We start from the raw sequence: 26,652 nt of genomic DNA on the forward strand, positions 1-26,652 counted from the left end.
AAAATGTAAACTTGTTGCATCAAGTCTTGCTGAAAGTTAGTTGTATACAAAGGTGCAAATTAATTTTATTAGGGAATATGATGTACCGTACCATGTTAGAGCAGCTATTGATCTCAAGATTTTTGTGGTAAGTGAAAAACTATGGAAGAATACAAGTTAAATTTAATCCTTGAACGTTTGCTAGCCTTAAGTGCAAAATGTTGTTGGTTTGACTTCTAGAACATGCTCAAAGAAACGCTGGAAATGTCCTAAATGTTGCCATAAATTTAGTTGTACTCTGTAGTTGTGAAAATGTTTTGGTTTAACAGCTGATGATTTTTTATTTCTCATTACATGTGGGCTTGACTATGCCCTGATAATGTAGGGAGAAATAAGATGTAGAGTGTTTTTGAAAGTAGAATGGAGAGGTAACTTTGATACATAAGTAACAAACTGTTTCTATTATTACAGGGTCACTGGTACAACGTGAAAGTTCGTGGTGGAATTCATGTTGACATTAGCAGGAGAGATGACCTGTTGGACAGACCAGTGAGCAAATGCTAGTTAGCTTTTCATCTTGTTCTGTTCAGTATAGTCTCACCCATGCTAATTATAATAAGTGGCTGAAGAATGCATAGTTACGTACACGTCACTTTGGTTTCTGCAGCATGAAGCGATAAAGAGTATTGTGGATCATATTTCTCTCGGCCAGAGTCTAATGCACTAGATACTAACCTCCGTGCCTTTACTGTGCATGTATCTCTTCAGGAACCTGTTGTACTAGCATTTGACATAGAGACCACAAAACTGCCGCTCAAATTCCCTGACTCAAGCACAGACTCCATTATGATGATTTCGTACATGATTGATGGTCAGGTACGGGACATCTTTACTGAACAAACTTGTGAAACTGTAATATGAGTGTAATGTTATTAAATGATTTATGCAGGTGAATATATGAAAGATCATTATAAGATCAAGATCTTTTGAAAAGATATATATCAGATGTATTGAAGGGTGGGATTATGTGTACCAAAGGCATCTGCGGTCGAGTGTGGATCGATACCCTCAATTGACCTGCGATAGAAACTTGATCGACATCTAGATCGACACTCAATCGGCATCTCAACTGATACTCGGTTGACACTAGATTGACGCTCGATCAACATTTGGTTGACTTCTGGTTGATAGTGTTGACCAACTCATATGTACATGTATTGATCAACACTCAATGGTGTGTCTGCGAAAATTAGTTGTCTCTTGACTGACTGTTGACCGAGATGTTGATCGGGTGTTGATTGCGGGTTGATCAAGTGTCGATCAAGGTTTCAATAAACACTTGATCGCGGACACCTTTAGTACACATGATTTGAAAGGTGTTGGTCATTTTCACTTTTGTGCACTGTGGATGTCAGTTCCTGTTGCCCTTCTTGGGCCTTCAATTTGGGCTGGGGGAGGTGGAAGAAGAAGTTCTTTGAAAAATTTTTGTGTCATACTGTATAAACCTGGTTTTCACTACTGATGCAATTTCAAGCATATGTGCGAGCACAGGTGTCAATACCAACACTGAAAATTGTGAATGATCATATTTTAATTTGTGAATCAATCTCAAAAGACATTACTGTACAGCAACTCTATATTTTGCTTTGCTTTGCTTTATTCTTGTTGTAATGCTCCTTTTATTCTTTATAGGGCTATTTGATCATTAACAGAGAGATAGTTTCCGAAGACATCGCTGATTTTGAATACACACCAAAACCTGAGTATGAAGGACAGTTTACAGTAATAAATGAACCAGATGAGGTAAATTGCTCTTGATGTCTGGAAGATATTGTAAGATATTTGAGGTTTAATTTTTCATTGTTTACACATGTATGTGCTCAGTGGTTTCAGTGTAAGTCAATTCATTTCTGTTCAGGTGCTGTGTACAATTTTAATTATTTTAAAGCCGTATTTAAAATTTTTTTTTCTTTTTGCAGTCAAGCCTTATACAGCGTTTCTTTGAGCATGTTCTAGAAGTCAAACCAAATATCTTTGTAACTTACAATGGAGATTCTTTTGATTGGTAAGAATTTGTTATATCATTCATAATTTTATGAAAATATGTATTATAGAAGGAGAACTAATCTACTCAAATCTATCCCATACAGTCAAATCTTATTACAAAGCTAAAACCTTTTTTATGGTTGATTGAGTCACGGTTATCACAAAGTTTTGAAGAATGCGGCTTTATTGTTGGAGTACACTGTAGGTAGCTGATTTTGCTATCTCTGTAAAAAATCAGACAAATACCCTGGCAAAGTAGCTGCCAAGATTGTGAAGAAAATGATGATTTTCTAAGTCATTGATTGTTGGCTTCTTTTGGACAACCCTGCTTCAGCACTGAGAAGCCCAACTGCAAACTAAAGGCTTGTTCATGTATCTTAGTATCCAGCGTAACATAAAAATTTCTACTATTAGGAGGCTTACCAGTTGACTATTGAAATAGCAAGGTGGAGAAGCTGAATTGCAAGCTACTCAAAACAAATCCAGTCAGACCAGCTTTCTAATCTATTTTGCCGCTCTTTCTGGTGTTTCAGTCAGTTGCAGCTCTACTGCCACATGACTGAGCTTCTCAATTGTCCTTTCTTAGCATGTTTTCAGTATTCACTGTATTGCCTTCTCCTTAGGCCATTTGTTGAGGCCCGTGCAGCTCACCATGGTATCAGCATGTATGAGGAAATTGGTAAGTAACAAATTATAAAAACAAGCAAAAATTTTAGAGACTGAGGCAATCTAGAAAGAAAATAAAATGATGCATTTATGGGGTCAGTTTTGAATACAACCACTTCTTAGTTATCCCTGTTAGTGGGCATAAATCCGATCATGTGTACAAAAGGCATCCAGGGTCGAGTGTCAATTGATACCCTCAGTTGACCCGCAATGGATTGACACTCAATTGACATCTTGGTTGACATCTTGATTGACACTCCATTGACACTTGATCAACAGTTGGTTGATAGTCTGCCGAGTGTTGACCGACTCATGTGCATCCATCGAAAATTACAGTCAATTGTCAACCCACTGTTGACAGAAATGTTGATCGAGTGTCTATCGATTGTCAACCAAGGTGTCTATGGAGTGTCGACGGAGTATAGATTGAGTGTCAATCAAGGGTATCGATCAAGGTTATCAATCGACACTTGACTGTGGATGCCTTTAGTACACTTGATCCCATAAATCTACAGAAATTGGGTTTATTTCACCACTGGACCATTACTGAGTGTGTAAATTACCCAAGAATGAGGTCTTGCCTCATTTCCTCTTCCCTTTCCCTACGATTAAGTCCAAAGTAATGTCTGTAGATAATTTTAATAGTGGTTAAGCTTTAGACTACTTGGTACAATGGCTGTCATTTCTTAAAGAATGTGGACACATTTGTCATTGTAGGTCTTGTATTTTCAGTTTTGCTGTACCTTGACAAACCCATAACATTACAACCTAGGGGTAAGGGGGAACTTCCACATAAAAAGGACGGGGGGGGGGGTGCTCGCCGTACCTTTTAGGGGTAAAAAACGTGGTTTTGGTGCCTCTTAGGGTGTTGAGCCTCAAAAGGTCCATAGCGAGAGCTTGTGAGGTACCTTTCAGGGTATTAAGCCGAAAAAATATGATAAGAGGATATTTGACAGTCAACTGATAGCTAATTTTGTCTCATTTACAATTGTCTTTATCTCTAGTAAAAATTATGAAAGTGTCAGTTAATGCGTTGTTCCAGACTTGGCACCTCTTTGGGCTGAAAACATTCTTAAGCCACGTCCACAAAACAGGATCTTGGTACCTCTTAGGGCTTCTTTTAAAAATGTCTAACAAGCACCCCTGTTCTTTGATATGGGAGTCCCCCCCCCCCGCCCCCGCCCCCCACGATTACTACAGCGGCTCTTGTTGTGAATTTTTAAATCAAACCATTTTGTGAATTATATTCTAGGCTTTGTAGTTGATGCACAGGGAGAGTACAAGAGCAGGCCATCAATCCACATGGATGCTTTCAGGTTTGATTTTTTTGGATCATTTGTTGATCAGCATCTAACCTTTCCATATCACACCTATACATTGTCAGGCAGACAGGTGTCAAGAAGAAAGACTTTAATCACTTTGAAGATATTATCATTAATTACAGATGTTGAACCACCTACATGTCTGTAATGTTTGGATCATGTGTACTAAAGGCATCTGCAGTTGTGTGTCGATCGATACTCAATTGATACTCGATTGACATCCTAATCGATGTGCAGTAGACACTCGATCAACACTCAGTCAGCATCTCAATAGACGCTTGATCAACAGTTGGTCGATAGCTGGCCAAGTGTCAACTGACTCGTATGGATCGATTGATAATGATTAGTCAACTCTTGACCAACTGTTGGGTCAATGGCCTGTTGATCAAGTATTGATCAACTGTTGATTGACGGTATTGTTCAAAGGTATCAATTGACACTTGACCGCGGATGCCTTGAGTACACATAATCCTAATGTTTTTTCTTGAGATATTTAATTGATCATTTGAATTTTGTTTCCTTTATCTGTAGATGGGTCAAGAGAGATAGTTACCTTCCTGTTGGCAGTCAAAACCTGAAAGCTACTACTAAAGTAAGGAAACTAAGAAATTCATCTTTAAAATGATTAATGTGACTTAATGTAATTAGACAAAGTTAACCTTGAGATAATGCTGGTCAGGAGTCATTCCTTTTAGCATGGCTCAGGGGTAACCTCTGAGCGCTTAACAGGGGGATCTTGTGATCTTGCTTGCTCGCAGCTGCCTTTGTGAAGGGTTGTTTGCTATAGCCTGCAGATTTAACAGATCTCTTTCTTCCCATTCCACCCTCCCATTGGTAAGTTTCCCACTGCTGATTTTAGGTTCCCATGGATACCTCCTTCCCCATGCCAGAACTGTAGCCTGGCTCCACCAACCTGTAAGGCACCAGCTCCCAAGATCATCTATTGATGACACGTTTAACTACATGTATTCCAGTTGTTATTTTAGACCACTGATACTTGGTATTTGATTTGTATCTGTTCTTTGCCAGGCCAAGCTAAGGTATGATCCCATTGAACTGGATCCCGAGGACATGTGTCGCATGGCTAGTGAACAACCCCAGGTAAGAACAGATATGGCTTATAAAGGAGCTATATTGAGCATAACACATCTCAAAAAATTTTCTCAATTTTTTCATGTTTTGCCACTTGTAATCTGTCTTCATCTTCCTCAGCCTCAGCCTCAACCATTCTTGTTTAGTTTTCATTTATTTTCAAAGTTGTTATTTTTTTACCTTAGCAAAGTTTTGTTTTGAGGTTGCCATCACTTTGAAAGTAATTTTGTACATCAGAAAACTGACTCGAAAAATTGTGACACATCTCCTTTAAAATTTCTTTGCCCTTCATGGTTATGTCTGAAAAGCTGCAGGTCGCCATTGAAGTGACTGAGATAAAGCACATAACCATCATGTCATTATATGTAACCTTCTTGGTATTAGCCCTTTCTCCCTAATTTCCTACACCATTTGTCATTTAGAAAATATGGTGGCTTACAATCCTTCAAATATCTAAAATATGTGTCACATGACTGAATATGCCCCAGCTAAAACTGGGGAATATCCTATTGACATTCCCCAATTTTTGAAACTGTGTATGTTGCAAAAAATATTTGAAGCATAATAGACACAATAGCCTCTTTTTTGCATCAAAATATGCTTGGATATTTGTCCTTGGACAGTAGCTGTTCCTCAAAGCTCACTCAGTTTGTTTGCTTGTCTGAATTAATAATGGCCACGGACAAATATTTGAGTATATTTTTGCGGTAAATGGAGACTATTGTTTATATATCAAGATAACATTTAATTACCACTGATTTTTTTCCACTTACCAGGAACTGGCTAATTACTCAGTATCTGATGCTGTTGCCACTTACTACCTTTACATGAAGTATGTCCACCCATTCATCTTTGCACTGTGCACCATTATTCCAATGGAACCAGATGAGGTGAGTTTTAAGAAATTAAATCACTATAATAATTGAGTAAATCAATGCTCACTGCATACTAGTCAGATTATGTGCACTAAAGGCGTCTGCGGTCGAGTGTCGATTGATACCCTTGATTGATACTAGACTGATACTTGATTGACGCTCAATCAACACCTCCATTGACACTCAATCAAGCCCTCTGTCAATAGTCAGTCAAGAGTCAACTCATTTTCACAGACATGTCATTGATTGTTGATCGATACATATGAGTTGGTTGACATTCAGCAGACTACTGACTGACTGTTGATTGAGTGTCAATCAGGTGTCGATGAAGATGTTGATTGAGTGTTGACCAAGTGTCAATCAATATGTCCATTGATATGTTGATCAAGTTTGAGATCTTGCCTCAAGATGAGGTCATCCTGACTGAAGTCAGAGTTTCTTTCTTTTCTCTTTTTTGACTTGAATTAGTACTTGCAGCCCTGACAAAGAAGCAAATATCTGCACTTGCTGGTTGTAGTTGATGCGATGTAAATCAAGTAAAATTAAGGGATGGGGGACTACAAATTGCAAAAAGACTTACTGCCATTCTTACAAATTGCAAAAAGACTTACTTCTTGTTGATTTCAAGTCAACTGTACTAACTTTGTTGGTGTCGAACAGGGTTGCCATGGTCAGGGAAAAGTCAGGGAAAATTAGATTTTATTCAAGGTCAGGGAAAAGTCAGGGAGTTTTTTTGTCAGCTCAGGGAGTTTCTAAATCCCTGTTCAAAGTCAGTGAAAAGTCAGGGAATTTTATCTTAAGGTTGCCACAAATTATGTTTTTAGATGTTTTTATATAGACAAGGCAATTTTGTTTAAAAAAATTATCCGAGCCATCCTTATTTTTGTTGATTCATGGCCAGAATAGTCATCCTGCAGGGTCAGTGAAGATTGCTTTACAGTCAGTGAAAGGTTAGGGATTTTTTTGGTTCTGGTGGGTGGCAACCCTGTGTAATAAAAGTTTGTCTAGTCTTCTTGCATCATGATCAGTGTGAATTGTATTTAATATAGGTTCTTAGAAAAGGATCAGGAACTTTGTGTGAAGCTCTTCTAATGGTACAAGCCTTCCATGCAAACATCATCTATCCCAACAAACAGGAACAGGTCGGTTATGTCTTCTGAGTAACACTTAACATAAACCTAAGGCTGTTTACCAAATGGACACCTCCTATAGACAGAAAGCTCCCATGGGCAGACATATCCTTTAGGGAGACACTTCCCATCGGTGGACACTTAGCCATGGTCCCAGCTGCACAAGACCTTACATTTTTAACCTCCAGTAATTGGGCAGCTCCCCTAAGTGGTGTTACATGAGGACAACATCCCTTTAAAAACTCCTATTGTGAACTGTGAGTTTTCCAAAAATAAATGTTTCTTCCAAGAATAACATTTTGCTTTTGCAACCCTGTCCTATCATCTCAAACTGGTTTTTAAATAATTCATTTGTAGGTGTTTAACAAGCTGACTAATGATGGCCATGTTCTGGACTCTGAGACATATGTTGGAGGTCATGTGGAAGCTCTGGAGTCTGGTGTCTTCAGAAGTGACATCCCTTGTAGATTCCGACTGGTAAGTGTGATGTTCAGAACTACAAGTGAAATAGAGCACCATAACCAATGTCTGGTACATGTATAGAGCATGGTAAGGGTCTGTAAGTAAGAGAAGCTGGACCATTGGTTCCGTGTGTTGGAAGTACTTTACATTTTGCTTTGATTTTGCATTACAACATTAATATTCGACCATGTCTTTTTTGTCTTACTCTGGTGATAAGTTACTAAATTATCACAAGAAAATTTACACATGTCGGGAAGATATTCTCAGAAAGAAAAAAATTCACATCTTTTCTGGAAATTGCCTGTGAGATTTTCTGTCGATCTATTGTAGATCATCCACTCGAAATAAGTGAAGAAATACCACAACATTACATTGTACATGCTGCACAGGCAAGACAAGGTTGAGCTTGTGCTAGTCACCTGTGGCCAACTTAATCTGATCTGCAATTATGTACATTTAATCAGCCTGACGCTGAAATCTGTCTTTCCTCTTTATGAAGGTTCCAGATGCTTTTCAGAAACTGATTGATAATGTGGAAAATACTATGCGACATGCAATTGTTGAGGAAGAACATATTCCAATGGAGACTGTTACAAATTTTGATGAGGTTAGCCATGTGTTAACTTAAACACTGAATTTGTGAACTAATTAATCAAATTATGAAGCAGTAACTATGACCTTTGACCTCCTTGTTCCTGAAACAGTTACCATGCATCATCAGGGCTGTCATTAAGGGCTGTAACTTGTAACACCTGTTACTGCTGAGTATGCTTGATGGACCCTTGATGCTAAGGGTGAACTGGCCTGTTGTTGATGCACTTCACCCACAGACTAACAAGGTTACTACAGGTGTGAAGATCAAGGCAACTGGTGACTCAAGACTTAACATCAGCCTTGCATCTCTGACATGCAGGGCAGCTATAGTTCTTTTGTTGTGTTATGTGTGACTTATCTCTGGCCATTTCCATGCATTACACAGTTGTGATTCACCAGAATTGTGCTTGTGTATTGAAATGTCATGGTCATATCATGTGATTGGAACTGAGAACAGCGTGAAACTGGAACTGAATATTACAGTCCTTTAGGGGCTAAGCTTTTTAAGACAGGGACAATACATCAGTGTATTTTTGATGACTGGGTAGGGGTTATCAAAGCCCAAAGGGTAGGGAGCCAGGTAGATTTTATATCTTGTAATCAAATCTCAGTTTCAGACTGGATGTTGCTCTCATGTCTAAGGGAAAAAATCTAATGCCACAGTATCTCTCCCCACCCAGCTGTATGCCAATGTTTTTAGGGCACTGAACAAATTAACTGCCATCTTTCTAGGCCACCTAAGCTGTGAGCCAGACTTGACCTTGACTGAAAAAGACAAAGCACTACTGGAAACTACCCTTATCAAATATTAATTATATTCTTGCTTGTTTTTAGTTCTGGTAAGAGGCGTAGTGGCCTCATGTTAGTGCGCTTGTCTCTGGATTGAGAGGTCCGGGTTCGAGCCCAGGCCGGGGACATTGGGTTGTGTTCACTCTCACAGTGCCTCTCTCCATCCAAATGTGTAAATAGGTACCAGTGAACTTAATGCTGGGGGTAACCCTGCAATGGACTAGCATCCCAAGTAGGGGGAAGTAGAAATACTCCTAGTCGCTTCATGCTACAGAAACTGGAATAAGCTCCGGCCTCAAGGGCCACTTGGTTCGTATGCAGACTTTACCCTGTTTTTAGCTAAAACTTTTTATTTAATTAATGCCTTGATAGGTTTGTGCTGAGATTAAAGACAAGCTGGGAAGTTTACGTGACACACCAGCAAGACTTGAGAACCCATTGATCTATCATCTTGATGTTGGTGCCATGTACCCAAACATCATTCTTACCAACAGACTTCAGGTAACAGATACACATGCCGACACCTGTTTCCATGCATTGATGAACATAAGTACTCGGCTGTTGGAAAACACCTTTGAGAAAGTCACAACTTTGACCAACCAAATTTGCATGAACAATTCAATCTTAAAGAGGTGCAGAGGGAAGCTGGAATGCCTGATTTATGAGATGCTGCTAATCAAAGAAACAAGACCAAACTTGAACACACAAGCGAACTCTATTCAGGCAAAAGTGTTTAATTAGCTGACATTGTTCTTGACATTTTTCTTGACTCTCTAACACCTAAACTAGTATACATCTGAACAGAACAGCTCAAATCTGCATTTGATGATGGCAACGAGGTGACACCGAGACGTCATGTTAACGGCGTATATTTTTCTTTTAAAATGTTTTTTGCATATCTACATTAAATTAAGGCATTGTTAAACAGCATTTGTCTTACTGTGACAGCCAGTGGTTCCTTAAAACATTGGCTATATGCATTTAAAAATCATGCCAGCCTTGCCTTATTATTTTATATAATGACATGTTACAATTTTTTTTAGCCCTCTGCTATGGTGGATGAGGCAACTTGCGCTGCATGTGACTTTAACAAGCCAGGAGCAAGATGTCAGAGAGTCATGAACTGGACATGGAGAGGAGACTATAGTATGTACATAAATTAATTGCTCCAATTTAATTTGTATAGGTATGGTATGAATGCAAGTGCAATTAGAGATTTACATTATGAGTGATATTTGAATTCTCTCAAAATTACATGAGGCTTTTAGGTGAGTGCAATTTGAAAGAATTTCCAAATATGACAAGTAGTGTAAATCCTTAATTGCTCGAGCTTTTATGCAATTACTCATTTATTATATGACTGAGAAAATTGTGGATGCCTGCATGCTAATTTGCACTGCAGTGCAAATTAAGAATTATCTATAAAAATTAATAGACTGCTGTCAGCCAATCACGATGGAGTAATTTTCTCAGTAATATAATAATCCTCCTAATTTCTTTTACAGTCCATCTGTTGCCTCTCCATTCCTGTTTGATTACTGTTTTTTCTTTCCATTCATTCAGTTGTAATAGTTGTAATTTCCTTACACATTTTTCGTAGTTTTTAACATCCTACCACCCACCGTTTTTTGTGTTGTTCTGTCACTTTAATTTATTGATTCAGAGATTCTTTTGATTGATGCATTTCTTTGATGCATTGACCATTTCTGCATTTTTATTTGATCACTCTGGTTGTTTATGTTTGTCCATCCATTTGTTCTCTTTTTTGTGTGCTAATTAATTTTCTCAGTATCACTCTTGCTTCCTTTTTCATCTCACTTCTCTGAATTTCTGTCTTGTATCCTTGCTCCCTTTTACTTTAATGTCTTCCTTCATTTTTTTGTTTTACCTACTGTATCTTCCTACCAATAGTATTCTTGATTATACCTTTTTAAAGTTTTTAAGTCAAGTTTTCCCTTGTCTTACTCAATTCTCACCTTCCTTGTATTTATTTCTTCTCCAGTGCCAGCAAGCCGTAATGAATACCAAACCATCAAACAACAACTAGAAGTAGAAAAAATTCCTGGTGATAATCCTGGGGATCCTCCTCGATCATTTCACTCTCTTTCTCTTGCTGATCAAGCCCAAATGGAGAAAAAGAGATTACAAGGTGTGTTTTACAATAGTGTAGTAAACTTTAAGTTTATCTTTGTTCCAATACAGAGAATTGAAGGAGCTTGATAATGATTTTGGGGTTTCATTAATGTTTTCAGCAGGAGGGCAACTGGTTTTCACAGGAGGGCAAAAGTATTATAACTGAACTTGTAAGAAAAACTTTCCGCTAGATGGTCAAACCAGCTGGGCAAAATTGTCCTCTCAGCAGGTCAATTTGCCCTATGTGCGGCTCTTAATGAAACCCCTGATTATGATTGCTATGCACATTTATTATATGGTCAACTCTGCGAGAGGGGAGATGACCCAAATCCTGTCCTGTGATTGGATACCAGAGATTGCTGGGTGGGGTGTCTTGGTCATTCAAGATCGCCCATTGTGTTCTGCGAGAAAAATAGGTGTCATATATGCCCAAAATAAAAACAAACTAAATTAACAGTTTTGTTTTGTCAAGTAGAAATATTTTTACCTTCATGTTTGGAGGACTATTTCTATTTTCAAGAAATGAAATAATATTTATTAATGCTTACCTTTTACCTGTGCATTTTCCAAGAATGGATCATAGAGATGCATCAATTTATCAGCAGATTAAAAAGAGCCATTATAAATAATTATAATACTTTATTCAATTACATAATGCAGTGTTATTTTGAGGACGACCATCTTGGCCTTCGTTGTCCCAACATGTTCTTTGTTTATTAACAGATTACTGCCGCAAGGCTTACAAGAAAGTCCGTGTGAGCAAAGAAGAAACTCGTAGCACCATGATTTGTCAGCGGGAGAATTCATTTTATGTTGACACTGTGCGAGCTTTCCGTGATCGCCGTTATGAATTCAAAGGATTGCTTAAGGTACCCTTCTCCTTTGAGTCTACAATTGTGATATTACCTGTTGATTTGTTTTGACTGGACACCCTGAAATGTAAGAATATTTAGACCAGTTTAGATATTGTTGTTAACTTTAATGAAGTTGTCAAGACTGCCATGTATTTTATTTGAAGGTTTGGAAACGTAAACTTGGAGCAGCCATGCAGAGTGGTGGTGCTGAAGAAATAAAAAGGTAATCAAAGCAATTCACAAATTATTATGTTAACATAACATTCAGTACAAAATTTTTACCATTTCTTCCCAGTGTTGTTCATAAATACATTTGACAACATTGGTTTGCTCACAGGCAACCAAAGCATGCTTTCAGTGTACTGTGAAAGTTGGTATGGATTTGAAAGTTGGTCACATTTTTTTGAAATCAAATGCCAGAACCATGCAAACTCTTGCGGTACACAGTTAGAACCTTTAGGTTATCCATAGTCTGTCCACTTACCTGGTCTACTGTACATTAGCATTGAGCCTGTGTATTTTCATGTAACTCTTGTTGCTCTCTTTTTCAGTTGTAAAAGCAAAGAGATTTTGTACGATTCCCTTCAACTGGCTCACAAGTGTATCTTGAACTCATTCTATGGATATGTTATGAGAAAGGGGTAAGAGCAAATAAGATTGTATTAGGTGTTAGTTTTTTTATTATTAATTGACCAAAAAGGAAAACAAAAAACAAAAAAGGAAAGAAAAAAATTACAGCACAAAACTAAACACTACTCTGTGTTATTGTGTCACCTAAAGATGAGCACATCCACAACTTGTCCGCAGGCACTTGACAGGGCTGTCATAAAGTTTTGAGTCACCTGTTGCCTCGATCCTCACACTCGTAACATTAACTTGTTACAATGTGGCTGAATTGTATCAACTTGAACAGGCAAGTTCACTGGTAGTATCAAAGGTCCATCAAGCATACTCAGTCATAATGAGTGTTATGTGTTATGGCTCTGCTTATTAATAATAGTAAGTTTACATGACTGGAAGAGTTATTAGAATTTCAGCCCTTCTATTTTCATGAATGATTGTTGTGCATGGGACTGATTACCTGTGTTCTGTCTACAGTGCAAGGTGGTATTCCATGGAGATGGCTGGTATTGTTTGCCACACTGGAGCAAACATTATCAGACAAGCCAGGGAAATTGTGGAGCAGATTGGGTGAGTTGATTTGTCAAAACTTTGTTGGTAGATGACCAGCTGCCATGTATTTCCTAATTTTGTTTCGCTGACTTTTTGGAGGGCAAGTTATCATTTAATAACACAAAGCTAGAAGCAATATATCGAAAACTGTGTCAATCTCAAAACAATGAGGTGACAAATTTTCCAGGAAATACACAGGCTTTTTCAATCAATCAATGCCAGCCAACCTGTCAATGAAGAGCTTGAAAACCCACTTTGGTTGTGTGTGGCTGGCTAAATGCGGCTCCTTAACTGTATGCATTGAACCTTCTTAGGCTTTTCTCTAAATAAAATGACCAGCTTTTAGCCGCAAAAGTTCCTCCCTAGACCTGGCCACCAATTGTCAGGCATCAGGCAGAAAAGTCTTGCACCATTTTCGCATTTTCATAAATCTAGACATGTATGTGAGCAGCTGTTCACATGAACAAGTTTACAGTATGTATTGATTCAATCCTGATGGACTTCTTGGTTTTTTAGACGCCCTCTGGAATTGGACACAGATGGAATTTGGTGTGTTCTTCCTGCAAGTTTCCCTGAAAACTTCCAGGTAATGATATCATGCTTACTCTTTACTTACCATTGAAAACGTATTGCACCTTTGGTTTGCAAGAAAGTGAGGATGAAGTTTCATTTGTGTGATGTCTGAGGCTGTGATGTCTTTATTAGAGACAATGCTAATTCCTTTGAAGAAGGTTTCTCTGTCTGTCTGTCTGTCTGTCTGTCTGTCTGTCTGTCTGTCTATCTGTCTGCAATACCTTTTTATCATCATTTCTGCTCAGCATCTTAATTCAAGTTACTTTCGTTTTTTTGATCTATAGCATCTACATGAATATTGGCATAATTTGCATTTCAAAATATGCACTAACAAAAGTTTTGTTTGTAGATCACTACAAATAATCCTAAGAAGAGTAAAGTGGCAATATCTTATCCTGGAGCAATGTTGAACATCATGGTCAAGGTACTTATCAATTTTAGGTTTTAGTCTTCACCCCTCCCCACCCCCAACACAGTGGATATTGATCCATCCATCCTAAGCTGGTGAGTGCGGATTTGAAATACGAATAATGGCTTTCACAGTTCAGATAATTTGTCACTGCAGTTAGTCAGCCATATTACTGTCCAGTGTTCAGATCATGTCTACTAAAGGCATCTGCAGTCGAGTGTCAATTGATACCCTCAATCGACCCTTGATCAACATGCGATCGACATCTCAATCAACACTTGCTAGACATCTCGATTGACACTCAGGTCGACACTTGGTAAACATGTCAATCGACACCAGATTGATACTCGATCGACAGTCAGTTGATAGTCAGCTGAGCGTTGACCAAATCATATGTATCAATTGACACTCAATGGTATGTCTGCAAAAATTAGTTGACTCTCGACTGACTGTTGGGCAAGATGTCTACTGAGGTGTTGATCAAATGTCAACTGAGGTGTCAGTTGTGTTTGGATAAAGTATTGATCAAGGGTATCGATCAACACTTTTTTCGATCAAGGACTTTTGGCGTGAACTGAAGATGTTGCAAGTTTCATCCCTGTCACGTATCACCTGTGTATTTTCCTCTTGGCTGGAGACTAAACTCACATATATAGTACCTTTACATCTTGGAAAGTAATGTTTCCAGTAAATTGTTATGGAAGACTGGTCAACAAATATTCTGAAGGGGGGTTGGGGGGTCACCTGTAGTTAGTATTTATTCCCATGAAAAGTGAAAATCCCAGCATTGCAGTGTAGCACCCTTATCTCAAGCCCTCATCATAGCTGTTTGAGAGCTCAGATCTCTTACCAGGTTGTCTTGAAAATGTCGTCCACTTCATTAATGAAATCTAGTGAAGCAAAATTTGTTGTGACCTTGTTCTTTGATTTCAGAACCATTACACCAATGATCAGTATCATGAACTGACAGATGCTGATAATCTGACTTATGAAATTAGACATGAGAACTCCATCTTTTTTGAGGTGAATTGCCCTCATGCATGTATTGTTAAAGGAACTCAGTCATGGTGTGTTTTGGCCTTTTTTGTTTGGCATGTGCAAAATCTCCTTTAAATGGAAGGAAACATGAAAATAATAGTTTACTAATATAGAAAAACATCAAAGATATAATAATAAACCATAAAGGAACAAGGATGGTCAAGAATGGCGAAGATTGACACAGATTGCAAACAATGAATTTGAAAAATTTAGGCTAAACATTTTTAAAATGTGCAAACCCTGACTGAGTTCCTTTAAGTGAATAATAATTCAAAACATCTTCAGTGGCTGATTTAGTTAAAATTGAGAATGTTTTAAGGGTTAGGACATATTACAATATTTTTTTGATTTCTATAGCTGGTAGGGCATTTTAACAGTGGCCACAGTGGTGTGCCCTAACAATTATAAATTTTAACATGAGAAAAGAAATAATTTTTCAAAGGAAGGAAATTTCATTGCTTGGGAACACCAACAGAACGTAGCTGCTGTGATGTCAAGTGAAAACACTCAATTCTTATCAATGATCATCATAAATTTGTTTTATTGGCATGAATTTTCAGAATGTCTATTATTGAATTGTCCACCGGTTTATTCTAGTTGTCTAGTATTTCTGATAGTTTCAGTGGCTAATCTGATATGAGTTTGATTCATTGCCAGGTTGATGGGCCCTACAAGGCAATGATCCTTCCAGCCTCCAAAGAAGAAGGAAAGAAACTAAAGAAAAGGTAGTAACCAGTAGAATAATGATTGGCAGTATCAAGATTTTTTGAACAATGAAGAATACATGTACCCTCCTAATGCTGTCTGCAAAATGGCTTTCAAGAAGAAATGTACTTTTTTCCTGATGCACTTGCAGGAGAAGCAAGCAGCTTAAATTTCTGAAGGAGGGCTGATGACAGTGCATACACACTGTGTTGGCAGAGGCTCAAATGTACATTCCATCAGATCATTTAACTCTTATGCTCATGGTCATTTCCTACATAGTTTTGAATCGCAGTTGCCATTCAAAGCCACTACAAGGCTCCTGAGCTAGATGTTGAGCTACAGATAATAATTATTGTTATAAATTTTGATCCAAGCTAAGACATACTTAAGAACACTGCAAGTATCATTTAAACCATCTAACAAACTACATGGAAAAAATGATGATAACTATGAGAACAGCAACACAAACTAATTGGGAAAAATGTTTTAAGTTCTTCCACAAGTATGCTCTGCCTGCCGGCAGTCACTGTTTGTTAGAGAAATGACAACATGGCGGTAAATCTACTTGATCGCGACCTAATACTACTAATTTGTGAAACAAGAAAACGCCTGCACTGCAGGCTAGGTGGAGATATGAGATAATGACTTATTGTATGGCTAGCTACGTGAGTGGGCAAGATGAATCAAATCCTGCGCTGTGATTGGCTACCCGAGCGGGCAAGATGGAGCTATCTTGCCCGCTTAGGACTACCTGCTGTGTCTTGCAAGGAAAATTTCCCCGAAAGCCATATGATAAATCCTTTATTGACCAAGCTTGTTCGGTCAAGATGGCTGAATATTGGCCTTGTTCTTTTTTTGGGAGTTTATGGACCTCAACTACGTCTCGGTCCATAAACTCTCAAAAAAAGAACTTGACCAATATCCAGCCATCTGGATTTCACACTTGGTCAATAACCCATATTATTAAGCTAGTTGTAAAACAAATGGAATGCTCCCCACAGGAATTGAACATATGACCTTGCGAAGACAGGTTAAAGCTCACAATCATGAAAACTTTGTGATATGGCTTAGCTTCCATTAGTCTCCCGTCATTCATGCATTACAGTGTGTGGGCAGCTGCTCACAGGTTGAGCTTCTATATGGAGAGGTTGGGAATTCTTTTCCAAGTACCTTGTGTGACTGACTGATCAACACCTTTTTCATCTTAAAATTATTTATCCAGATCTACACAATTATTACAACTTGAAGATGATGATGGAGATACATGTAATTGTCCTAATCTTTTTTCTAGGTATGCTGTGTTTAATGATGATGGCTCTCTTGCGGAATTGAAAGGATTTGAAGTGAAGCGTCGTGGTGAGCTGCAGCTGGTCAAGATTTTCCAGTCATCTGTGTTTGAATCTTTCCTTCAGGGCACCACACTAGATGAAGTGTATGCAGCAGTAGCTAGAGTTGCAAACTACTGGCTTGATGTTCTTTACAGCAAGGTTAGATAATTATTGTCGGTAGTATTTGTAGTTGAGGTCCTTATGTCGTGCTGATGGCAATAGAACTGATGATGTTTCAAATGGCTTTCCCCAGTAAATATGTTTCAAAAATCATATATCATCAAAGATCCTTAGCAATCCTGCAAACCTTTTTTTTTTTGCCATGGTTTACACTTCAAGGTAGTCTCTTGCCCTTTTGCTTCCATTATCCACTTTTTTGGAGGGAGTTATTATAACTGTTTTCTAATTTTGAATTTTGGCACACTTGGAATTAGTCAGTTAGTTAGTGTTGCCCTGCCATGAGATGCATAAAGCTGCAAATCTTGCTCTTCAATCAGCCCTGTCTTGTGATGTGCCCTTGGCTTTGACTTAGCTGGCCCACCCCTCTTGTCTGCATTCCTTTTCCACTGTCCTTCTCCATGTGGTCTTTGGTCATCCCACTTTCCTTTTTCGTCCAGGCTGCCACGCCATTGCTATGGTGAATTCTTGGAAATAAAGGTGCTCAATTAAAGCAAGCAATGTAAAAATCATTTCTGCCCATCTTTTTGGCCAATGTGGGACACTGCCCACTTTTCAGTTGCAGGAATCATCAGCACACTTCTCTCACAAATTGTCATCTTTCAGGCAGCAAACATGCCAGACAGTGAACTCTTTGACTTAATCTGCGAGAACCGCAGCATGTCTAGGAAGCTTGAGGATTATGAAGGACAAAAATCAACATCAATTAGTACGGCAAAAAGGCTGTCAGAATTTCTTGGAGACCAGATGGTCAAGGACAAAGGCCTCAGTTGCCGCTTCATTATTTCAAGGAAACCAGAGGGATCGCCAGTCACTGAAAGAGCCATTCCCTTAGCAATATTCCAAACAGAGGACAGTGTCAAGAAACACTACCTACGACGGTGGCTGAAAGATGCGTCAATGAGCAGCTTTGATATCAGAGATATCTTGGACTGGCAATATTACATTGAGAGGTTGAACAGCTGCATCCAGAAGATTATTACCATTCCAGCGGCATTGCAAGGGGTATGTAAAAAGCTTATTATGAAGTTACATGGTAAAATACAAAGAGAACACTGAGTTCTTTGCCGTTTTGTGGTAACTTAAGAAACTGAAATACGCACCATTGCAAAGAGTTTGAACCGGTGGAAAGAAAATGACACCAATTGCCAAAATTGCACCACAACATATAGAAAAGTCTGTTTCTTCTTACATATTCATCTTTTCATAGTTAAATGGTTTAAATAGCTTCTGCTACTCACTAGCTCCTTGTGGCATCATAGCACAGTGCTAGAACCTTACAACGTCTGTTTGAGCCTTCTTTGACTTACTGTGACAGCTAAGGAATGTTTTTGTTTTAACCTTAAAACTGTTCCAAATGTCAACCTCTTGCACTGCATACAGCTATAACCACTAAATGACATGTTACATAACTATAATTGGGTTGCTCCTCGCAAATCAGAATTGTTTTTCAGTTAGTATTAAAAACAATGTCTTGTTTGTGTTCAGGTAAGCAACCCTGTACCACGCTGCACTCATCCAGACTGGTTACACAAGAGGCTGCTAGAGAGAAATGATGTTTTCAAGCAGCAGAAAATCAATGCCATGTTTGCACCACTTCCCAAGAAGAAGGTCTGAATATTATATCTGTTTGACAAAAATATAGACAGCCATGCCTTTGCAGTGTAGTATCGAGTCAACATTTTAGTCCCAAGTTCAGAATATACAAGGCTGTATGCAATATCTTTCATTTTAGTTTTAGTTCTGGCAATTTCTTGGCACATCAAGACATTGACAAAATATCTCCTAGGAAAGGATTTGTTTTTTCTTGTTAACTGTCTGCTTGATAAATGATCACATATTGATAATGTTTGGTGAATTGAGAAGTTGATGCTCTAATTGATAAAAATCGATGTTTTAATGAGGTTTGACCACAGTAATCCACAGTAATCCAGTATTTGTTTCTAAATAAACTGGTGGGCTTCTTTGCCAGGCAAGTGAAACACATAGCTACATGTATGTATCAACTTGAAGTTGCTAAAGGTAAATGAACTACTGAATTAGTGAATCTGACATGAAGATTAACATCTACACTTTCCTGTGATGAAGGGCTAATGCTCGATTCATCAACCTCGTTGACTCACCACCTTTATCAACTTCCAGTTCTTTGGTTTTGCATAGAAAAAGAGAAAAGAAAGTCCATAGTATCAAATGTTGCATTTGCATAGAACTCTCATACACTGTTTTCAAAACTAGGCAAAGATATTTATTTTCTTGCACTTGTTACCTAAACAGCCACAGGATAACAACAGCGATCAAGAAAACCACAGTCCTCCCAATAGCCAATCACTGGACATAGAGGATATTGCCAGCAGAGGATCATCATTTACTGGTGTTCCTGTGGCCACAAAGAGAAAGCATGGACAAATGATGCTTGGAAGCAGCTCATTTAAGAGCAAGAGTCAAAACACTTCACAGCTGAGTGAGGGACAGCTGTCACAAACTTGGAAGGAGGTGCTTGGAGAGCCACCCCAGTGGGGACCAAACAAGGTGAAGACAGTTAGTCTAGGATAGTTGAGTGCAGGATAGTCGAAGAATGTTACTCAGAATAAATAAGTTAAGTCTGCTTACTAGCCAAGTGGCCCATCCAGCCAGAGCTTAACCCAGTTTCTGTAGTATTAATTGACTAGGAGTATTTCTACTCCCCCCTGGATGGGATGCTAGCTCATGGCAGTGTTACCCCCCAGTATTAAGTTTGCAGATACCCATTTATACAACTGGGTGGAGAGAAGCACTGTGAGAGTAAAGTCTTTCCAAGAACACAACACAATGTCCTGGCCAGGGTTGTAACCCGGACCGCTTGATCAGGGGACGAGCGCACTAACCATGAGACCACCATGCCTCCCACAACTCAGGATAATTAGTCTGGGATAATTGGTCTAGGATGATCAAGGGTAGTTATTCTAGAATAGTCAAGCAAGGAAATTTAGTCTAGTGTGGTTAATCTAGTTTAGTATGTCTACCAAAGTAAGCATAGCCTAGCTAGTGTTAGTCCAACCAATATTCATTTATTAACTATTATTATCCAACTGCAGTGAATACCGTCCAAATAACAGTACAAATATACAGCGATATTGTACAGTTATTTGTACAGTAGAAAACCTGTTTGCTGGACAGGTCAGTGCATGCAAAACTGTCACTCTCTCCCTCTTTCACTGATAAATTTATTGACTACAGCAGTTGGATAATAAATCTCTTCTTAGATGTTTTGGTGTGTAGTATCGCTTTATATTTTTACTTGTTACTTGTATTTTGACTCGCCCTAAGGGCTCGTCAAAATATGGCACAACTTGAAAAAATATACAGTGATACTACACAACAAAACATCTAAAAAGATATATATCTTTGAGAAAATTAAACAATGTGATAGCTGGAAAATAAATCCCCACTTGTTTAGTAACAGAAGATACCATGTGAAAAGTGCTGCTCATTGCTTGATGAATCAGTTCTACCACATGTACCAGAAATAATAACTATGCTCATAGCATAACTCATAATATGCTGGAAAATGAACTTACTGTTTGGTATGGATGACATGATTATTTCTTCTTGCAGGAAGATAAGGAGAAGTGGCTTGCATTTCAAAAGAAAAAGTGGGAATTTCAGTCCAAACAGCGAGCTGAGAGGAAGCGCTTACGGAAAGAGGCAGACACCATGGGGATAAGCACACTGGCAGTTGGGCGTGGCCCATCCACTGGGTTGTCAACCTTCATGAGACAGCAAGCAAGGTCTCTTGTAGATACTCCTTGGCAGATAATTCAGGTAAGATTTTGTAATCTTGATGAGTGTGGGGGCAGATGGGCTTGTTTTTCTTCCATGCTTTTGTCACCTCATTGCTTTACAACAGCTCAAGCTATAATTTTATTTATTAAGTGCAGACATGAAATTTTTATTTTTATCCTTCATTTCAGTTTGCTGAGACAAATGATCCAGGTACATTCAAAGTGTGGGCATTAGTAGGAGCAGATCTCCATGCCATCAAAGTCAATGTACCAAGGATTTTCTATGTCAACTGCCACACCCCAAAGGAAGGAGCTGGTACAAGTGAGTCATGCCAGTCCACATACTTCGATAGCTTCCATAAAACATGCCAAACAGTTGCTACATCATTAAAGTCTCACCACGATTGTGAGATCAGCAGTTGGGAGTTCTGTTCACAGAATAAACAGTCAAACCTTGCATTTAAGGTTATTTCAAATCCCAACAAGGGAGATCGGATGCTGTTGGTGCATGATCCACTTTGTAGCTAATAGAAAAGCATTGATGTCTGGCTTTCACTTATCGCATTGTCCCTTTTGAAGGTTAAGATCACACTTAAAGATGCACAATGCATTTCTGCAGTTGCCAGTAAAGCTAGCAAAAAAAGCTTGAATGTCTTAATAATTCAGATGTAAGTTCCAGCTCTGGTAAAGACATCTGTAACACAAGACTGTTTCTGATATCATTTTCATAATGTCCTTGCAGCATGGAGGAAAGTTTCCCGCACTCTTCCTCGATCTCACACAGTTCTTAACCTGTATGAGTATACTGTTCCTGAAAAAATATTCAGGGATCACTCAAGGTAAGGAGTGTATACAGCATGCATAGAAAGCCATGTCCAATATCCTGGGGCTTGTGGACTTTGCTGTCGCACTGGTGGATTATTTCCTTTGTTTGACCAATGGGCTAATGAAATTTTTTTGGAAAATATTTTGGTTAATTCAAATTACAGAAGAACTGACAGAGATGAAATTATTGTATTAAGATTGATTTTAAATTAGTTAATCATGCTAGTAAGAAACTTTTTGGGTTCCAGCGGTGATGACTTTTGGGCAAATCTATTGCACAATGTACTTGATGCCTGAAAATTGGTTTTCTTTGCACCCTGGTATATATACAAAATGTTGCCACTACTGAGAAATTTTTGTTTAGTTCTCATTTGCATGTGTCTCATGCATTGATTATTGTTTGGATTCGATTTCCTGTTACTAAAATGTGAGGCCTGATGAACTTCTAACTGTTTAGCGGGATAAAGCATCAAAAATATTGTGATATAATAGCAAGATATTTGAGCCCTAAAATACCAGAATTCATTGTTATAACAAGCAATTCTTTCTCATACAAAATTTGCCACTAAGGAAAGAAAGTAACCTGTGATTGTAAGAATTGATTAAAACCAGATTTTTATAAACCCGTCCAGATTTTTTTTCTTCTTTTTAACTTCCTAGTAATATCAATAATACAATGTTTAACTCTAAAGCATTAATTTTTCTTTTGACAGTGAGCTAGCTACAGATTTGTCATCTCCTGACATTGAAGGAATTTATGAATCACAGGTTTGGAACCTTCCTTATTGTTTAGGTTATAAGTGTTTGATATCTTTGGAAGAGTAAATTTCAAGCTTTGCATTGCTTACTTTAATTAATGGCTCATCTCTCAGAAGCATGTGCCATCAACAATGGCTTTGGATGTTTCTTGAGGCAACCCAACGTTTTTGCTTTGAATATACAATGCCACATTGCAAGGTGCTCTTTCACCTGTTCATACATTGTAAGGGTTCCAGGAAAGGACTGTTCAAAGTAAGAACAGTATCTTTCCTAATTTGAACGATCATATTGTACTGTAAGTAACTAAGTATCATGCTGTAATATTATTATTTCCTCTTTTTATTTGTTTAGTTTTTCCCTATGTATATTGTGTTTGTAAATCAGTTTAAACAAAATATTTCCTAATTTGACTCAAATTTTAGAATTATGATCTTTTGTATTATCTTCCTAACTTGTGACTTTGATACTTGACTTTTGACATTGATCTTGACTTTTGACTTTAACTCTTGAGTTGTGACCTTTACTTTCAACTTTTAACCTTTACTCTTGACCTTTGACTGTAACTTTTTGTGTTACACATGTCACAACCATGCTTGGGTTTATTCACTTTTTGCTGACTTTTACTCACAAATGAGTTAATGATAGAGCCAAGTATAATTAAATTTTACATTTTTCAACTTTAAGGTGCCACTGTCTATGAGAGCAATAATCAAACTCGGATGTGTTTGTAAAGTGAACAAGATCTTTGCAAAGCTTTTTAATGGCAAGGTCAGTACTGATATGATTTATGAACTTCATAACATCAGTTATGTTAACAAGATTTAACTAAAGCTGTTAAATTAATTGTCTCTTTTAGGACTTGGACACGTTCGATCTGGACCAACTGGAGTTCAAGACTCTTGCAGAATGTTCTTACATGGAAAATGCGAATCTCAAGAGAATGTATTTCTACCACAGCTCCTCGTAAGTTTTTGTTTCGGTCACCTTGTGTAGAGGTCATTGTTTTGGTTTCATTCAGTCTTTTTGTGTCACTGAGGATTTGTTTGGAAGTAGTCATTAGAATGTACGATGAGCTAAATTTAAGGGCTGCCTTCATTAGAGGTTACAGTTTGCAAAGTTTACGGCTGCATGCGTCAAGAGTTGTTTTTCTGTTTAGTAGTCATGCAGTGAATTGTCACCAGACTACAAACTCCTGATATCTCTTCAGCTGATGTTTTTTTTGCTCAATTATCACTTTTGCAACCAAAAAGCAACCAACATTGCCGGGTAATTTTCATTCTGAATTCAGTGTGATTTATTTCAAGCCATTCTATAGATATGCCTCTTTGAACATTACTTAGGTTTGATATTGGTATTAGTTAATTTGTTTTCATTGACATTATTATCTTGCCGGTATCTTTTGCAGAGATAATCGTGTTATACTTGCTATCTTTGTCCCTGCTTCTCGCAAGGTGAGGTTCAGTATAAAGATAATAAATGAGTGCAATTAAAGCTCCTTAGCACCTTTGGCTATTGGATGCGTTCCTGTTTCTGGATGATAAAACATGCGTAAAGTAATAAAATTATTGTTTAATTCTTACCCCTTTATCTTGCATTTTGGTTCTGCAGGCTTCTGTGTTTGTAATAGATGCAGTGAGAAATAACCAAATGCCCAACCTGTCATCTCTGTATCAAACAGAAAGAACTGCGAGGTATGAAGACCAGAAAGAAGAAAAATCTTGTAACTAAGATGTGTTTGAGATGTGCTGTTGTCTGTTATGAGTGCATGTGGCTGGTCCAACTTGTAAGAACCATTTACCTTTCTGATCCATCTGATTAATCCAACCCATCGCATCTGTTTCACTGGTCTAACCTGTTCAAACTATTGACACTGTCTAACTGTCTACCCCATAATTTTGACTAGTCAAACTGGTAAAACCTACTTGACTGGTCTAGTCTATTAGACCCATTCCACCAGTCCAACCTGTCCAAACTATCAAAGCAGTCTGGGCTATTAGACCTATTTGACCACTCCAAACTGTCCAAACTATCAAAGCGGTCTGGGCTATGGGACCTATTTGACTAGTCTAATTTCCAATCTATTAGACCCATAAAACCAACCTGTCTAAACTTTTAAACTAGTCTGGGCTGTGGACCCATTTGACCTGTGTTTGACATGCCTGCCCCATTTGACTTGTCCTTGAAATGGTCAGACCCATTTGAGCAGTCCAATCTGTTAGACCCATTTGAGCAGGTCAACCTTTCCAAATGCGACCCATGTCTGACCCAGCCTACATGTACTTGCCTGCCCCATTTGACCAGTGCAAACTGGTCAGACCTATTTGATCCTTCTGACCCAGGGGAACCTGCCTGATTTGACTTTCCTGTATAACCTAGCTGACTCATTTGGCTTGTATGATTTGTCAATGTAATATGAAACTTGATGTACCATGATTATTTGTGGTTGGAAGGATTGTCTCCCTTGGGAGTTGTGTTCACTTACTAAACTAATGTTGTCTCCTACAGAGTGGAAAGGGATGGAGATGAGAGTTTTCTCCCAGCAGAGAACTTTACATTTGATGTCAGAGTTGATACTGATTCCAGACAGGTATGAAGTATAACGTGACTGTTATTAAAATTGAAACTGTGATGTTTACGGAGTTAATTTCTTTGTGATGTACATCTTTACAGACCTACAGAGCAATTCAAAGATTCCTCATGAACTACAAAGAAGAGAAGCGAGGACCCACAATGATCTTGGTTCAGTCTCCTTGGGGTAAAAGATATTTTATTTTCATATTGGTACAGTCATTTTAGATTTGAGTCACTCATAGTCATTTTATTGGAGTCAGTAATGACAAAAGAATGCATTTCTTTCGGAGTGCATTGGTGTGCATGTATCCAGCAAATAGTGCTGTTGAGGGACGTGCTTTCTGAAACTATTTGTAAATGACTCTGGCAAGCCTTATAATCTGCTTGTGAAAAGAATGTCCTAGGTGAATTATTATAAACATTGTCATCCTTAGCATCAATGAATTATATGATCATTAATTTCCAGTTCAAAAATATCAACAACAGATTCAAGCATTTGTTGCAAATTTCTCCAAGGAAAGTTCCCTATTTTCAATTTTCAAAGAGCTTATTGTTAATCAGCAGTTGATTTATGACAAACTATTGTTTTGTATTGATTTCTTCTTTAGATCTCAGTCACCTCACATCATCTATTCCTGGTCTCCAAGAGTTCCCTCTTGTGTGTCTGCCATACAGCGACAGGTATGAACATTATAGACCTCCAAAATCACTTCTTTTGACTTGCTGTGCTTTAATATTTGGATTTCAGTATGGCAAAGTGACCCCAGCAATAGTGAGTTGCACGCCTCAGCAAATGTGTAAACTACATTTGTAACCTCCAGTATATGTTTTGTTCCTTTATGTTCAACAAAGTCAGGGACAGAATTGTCTTGAATGTCTATTATTTTTGTTTGGTACTACATTTCTGTAAGCATTGCTTTACCATTCATGTTATTTGCACTAAAAAGCAATGGTAATATAAGTGGAGAATGACATATTTTTCTTACAGTACTGCTCAGCACAATGTTCTTGACTGGCAGCGTCATGCTGCAAGAAGGATGATTCATCATTATCTTGAAGTGGATATGTTTTATCAGGTTGGTCTGAACAGAATATGTAGAGATATTACACGGTGGCGAGGAGATATGAATTTTATGTTTGAGTGGCAAGAACAATATTTCACGAGTGAGCGCAGCGAATGAGTGAGATATTGTTCTTGTCACGAGAACATAAAATTCATATTACAGGGCTGTTACTCTGGGAGAATATGGCTTCTCATCTTTTGTTTTGGCCCCATTAGCCTTTCCCACAAGCTACTTTGAGATGAGACTTGCTCAAGATTTCTTCTCATTTGTAATTAGTTGTAAATGAAAAGTTGTCTTAAATGAAAAATGTACATTGTACTTTCAGTC

General features: G+C 38.1%; 1 protein-coding gene across 2 annotated transcripts in view; it reads left to right on the top strand.

Annotated features, from left to right (window-relative positions):
- Positions 1-26,652, top strand: part of LOC145493294 (DNA polymerase epsilon catalytic subunit A-like) — a 45,153-nt gene that overhangs the window by 4,933 nt on the left and 13,568 nt on the right. For both annotated transcript variants that reach the window (XR_014050117.1, XM_081472723.1), the window contains exons 8-47: positions 73-127; positions 451-528; positions 748-855; positions 1,672-1,782; positions 1,959-2,044; positions 2,649-2,704; positions 3,944-4,007; positions 4,545-4,605; positions 5,043-5,114; positions 5,882-5,995; positions 7,030-7,122; positions 7,468-7,587; positions 8,072-8,179; positions 9,328-9,456; positions 9,999-10,101; positions 10,958-11,104; positions 11,812-11,957; positions 12,107-12,165; positions 12,494-12,583; positions 13,041-13,133; positions 13,632-13,701; positions 14,038-14,112; positions 15,031-15,120; positions 15,793-15,860; positions 17,132-17,327; positions 17,952-18,350; positions 18,834-18,956; positions 19,620-19,874; positions 20,940-21,146; positions 21,296-21,428; positions 21,849-21,945; positions 22,645-22,699; positions 23,375-23,458; positions 23,547-23,653; positions 24,096-24,141; positions 24,299-24,381; positions 25,196-25,277; positions 25,361-25,445; positions 25,870-25,942; positions 26,250-26,337. Coding sequence is in view for 1 of the 2 variants with exons in the window: in XM_081472723.1 (XP_081328849.1) it covers positions 73-127; positions 451-528; positions 748-855; positions 1,672-1,782; positions 1,959-2,044; positions 2,649-2,704; positions 3,944-4,007; positions 4,545-4,605; positions 5,043-5,114; positions 5,882-5,995; positions 7,030-7,122; positions 7,468-7,587; positions 8,072-8,179; positions 9,328-9,456; positions 9,999-10,101; positions 10,958-11,104; positions 11,812-11,957; positions 12,107-12,165; positions 12,494-12,583; positions 13,041-13,133; positions 13,632-13,701; positions 14,038-14,112; positions 15,031-15,120; positions 15,793-15,860; positions 17,132-17,327; positions 17,952-18,350; positions 18,834-18,956; positions 19,620-19,874; positions 20,940-21,146; positions 21,296-21,428; positions 21,849-21,945; positions 22,645-22,699; positions 23,375-23,458; positions 23,547-23,653; positions 24,096-24,141; positions 24,299-24,381; positions 25,196-25,277; positions 25,361-25,445; positions 25,870-25,942; positions 26,250-26,337 (4,309 nt within the window). In the remaining variant the exon portion in view is untranslated. The remainder of the gene's footprint in view (positions 1-72; positions 128-450; positions 529-747; positions 856-1,671; positions 1,783-1,958; positions 2,045-2,648; positions 2,705-3,943; positions 4,008-4,544; positions 4,606-5,042; positions 5,115-5,881; positions 5,996-7,029; positions 7,123-7,467; positions 7,588-8,071; positions 8,180-9,327; positions 9,457-9,998; positions 10,102-10,957; positions 11,105-11,811; positions 11,958-12,106; positions 12,166-12,493; positions 12,584-13,040; positions 13,134-13,631; positions 13,702-14,037; positions 14,113-15,030; positions 15,121-15,792; positions 15,861-17,131; positions 17,328-17,951; positions 18,351-18,833; positions 18,957-19,619; positions 19,875-20,939; positions 21,147-21,295; positions 21,429-21,848; positions 21,946-22,644; positions 22,700-23,374; positions 23,459-23,546; positions 23,654-24,095; positions 24,142-24,298; positions 24,382-25,195; positions 25,278-25,360; positions 25,446-25,869; positions 25,943-26,249; positions 26,338-26,652) is intronic.

The sequence above is a fragment of the Orbicella franksi genome, chromosome 7, assembly GCF_964199315.1.
Source record: "Orbicella franksi chromosome 7, jaOrbFran1.1, whole genome shotgun sequence".
Taxonomy (NCBI): domain Eukaryota; kingdom Metazoa; phylum Cnidaria; class Anthozoa; order Scleractinia; family Merulinidae; genus Orbicella; species Orbicella franksi.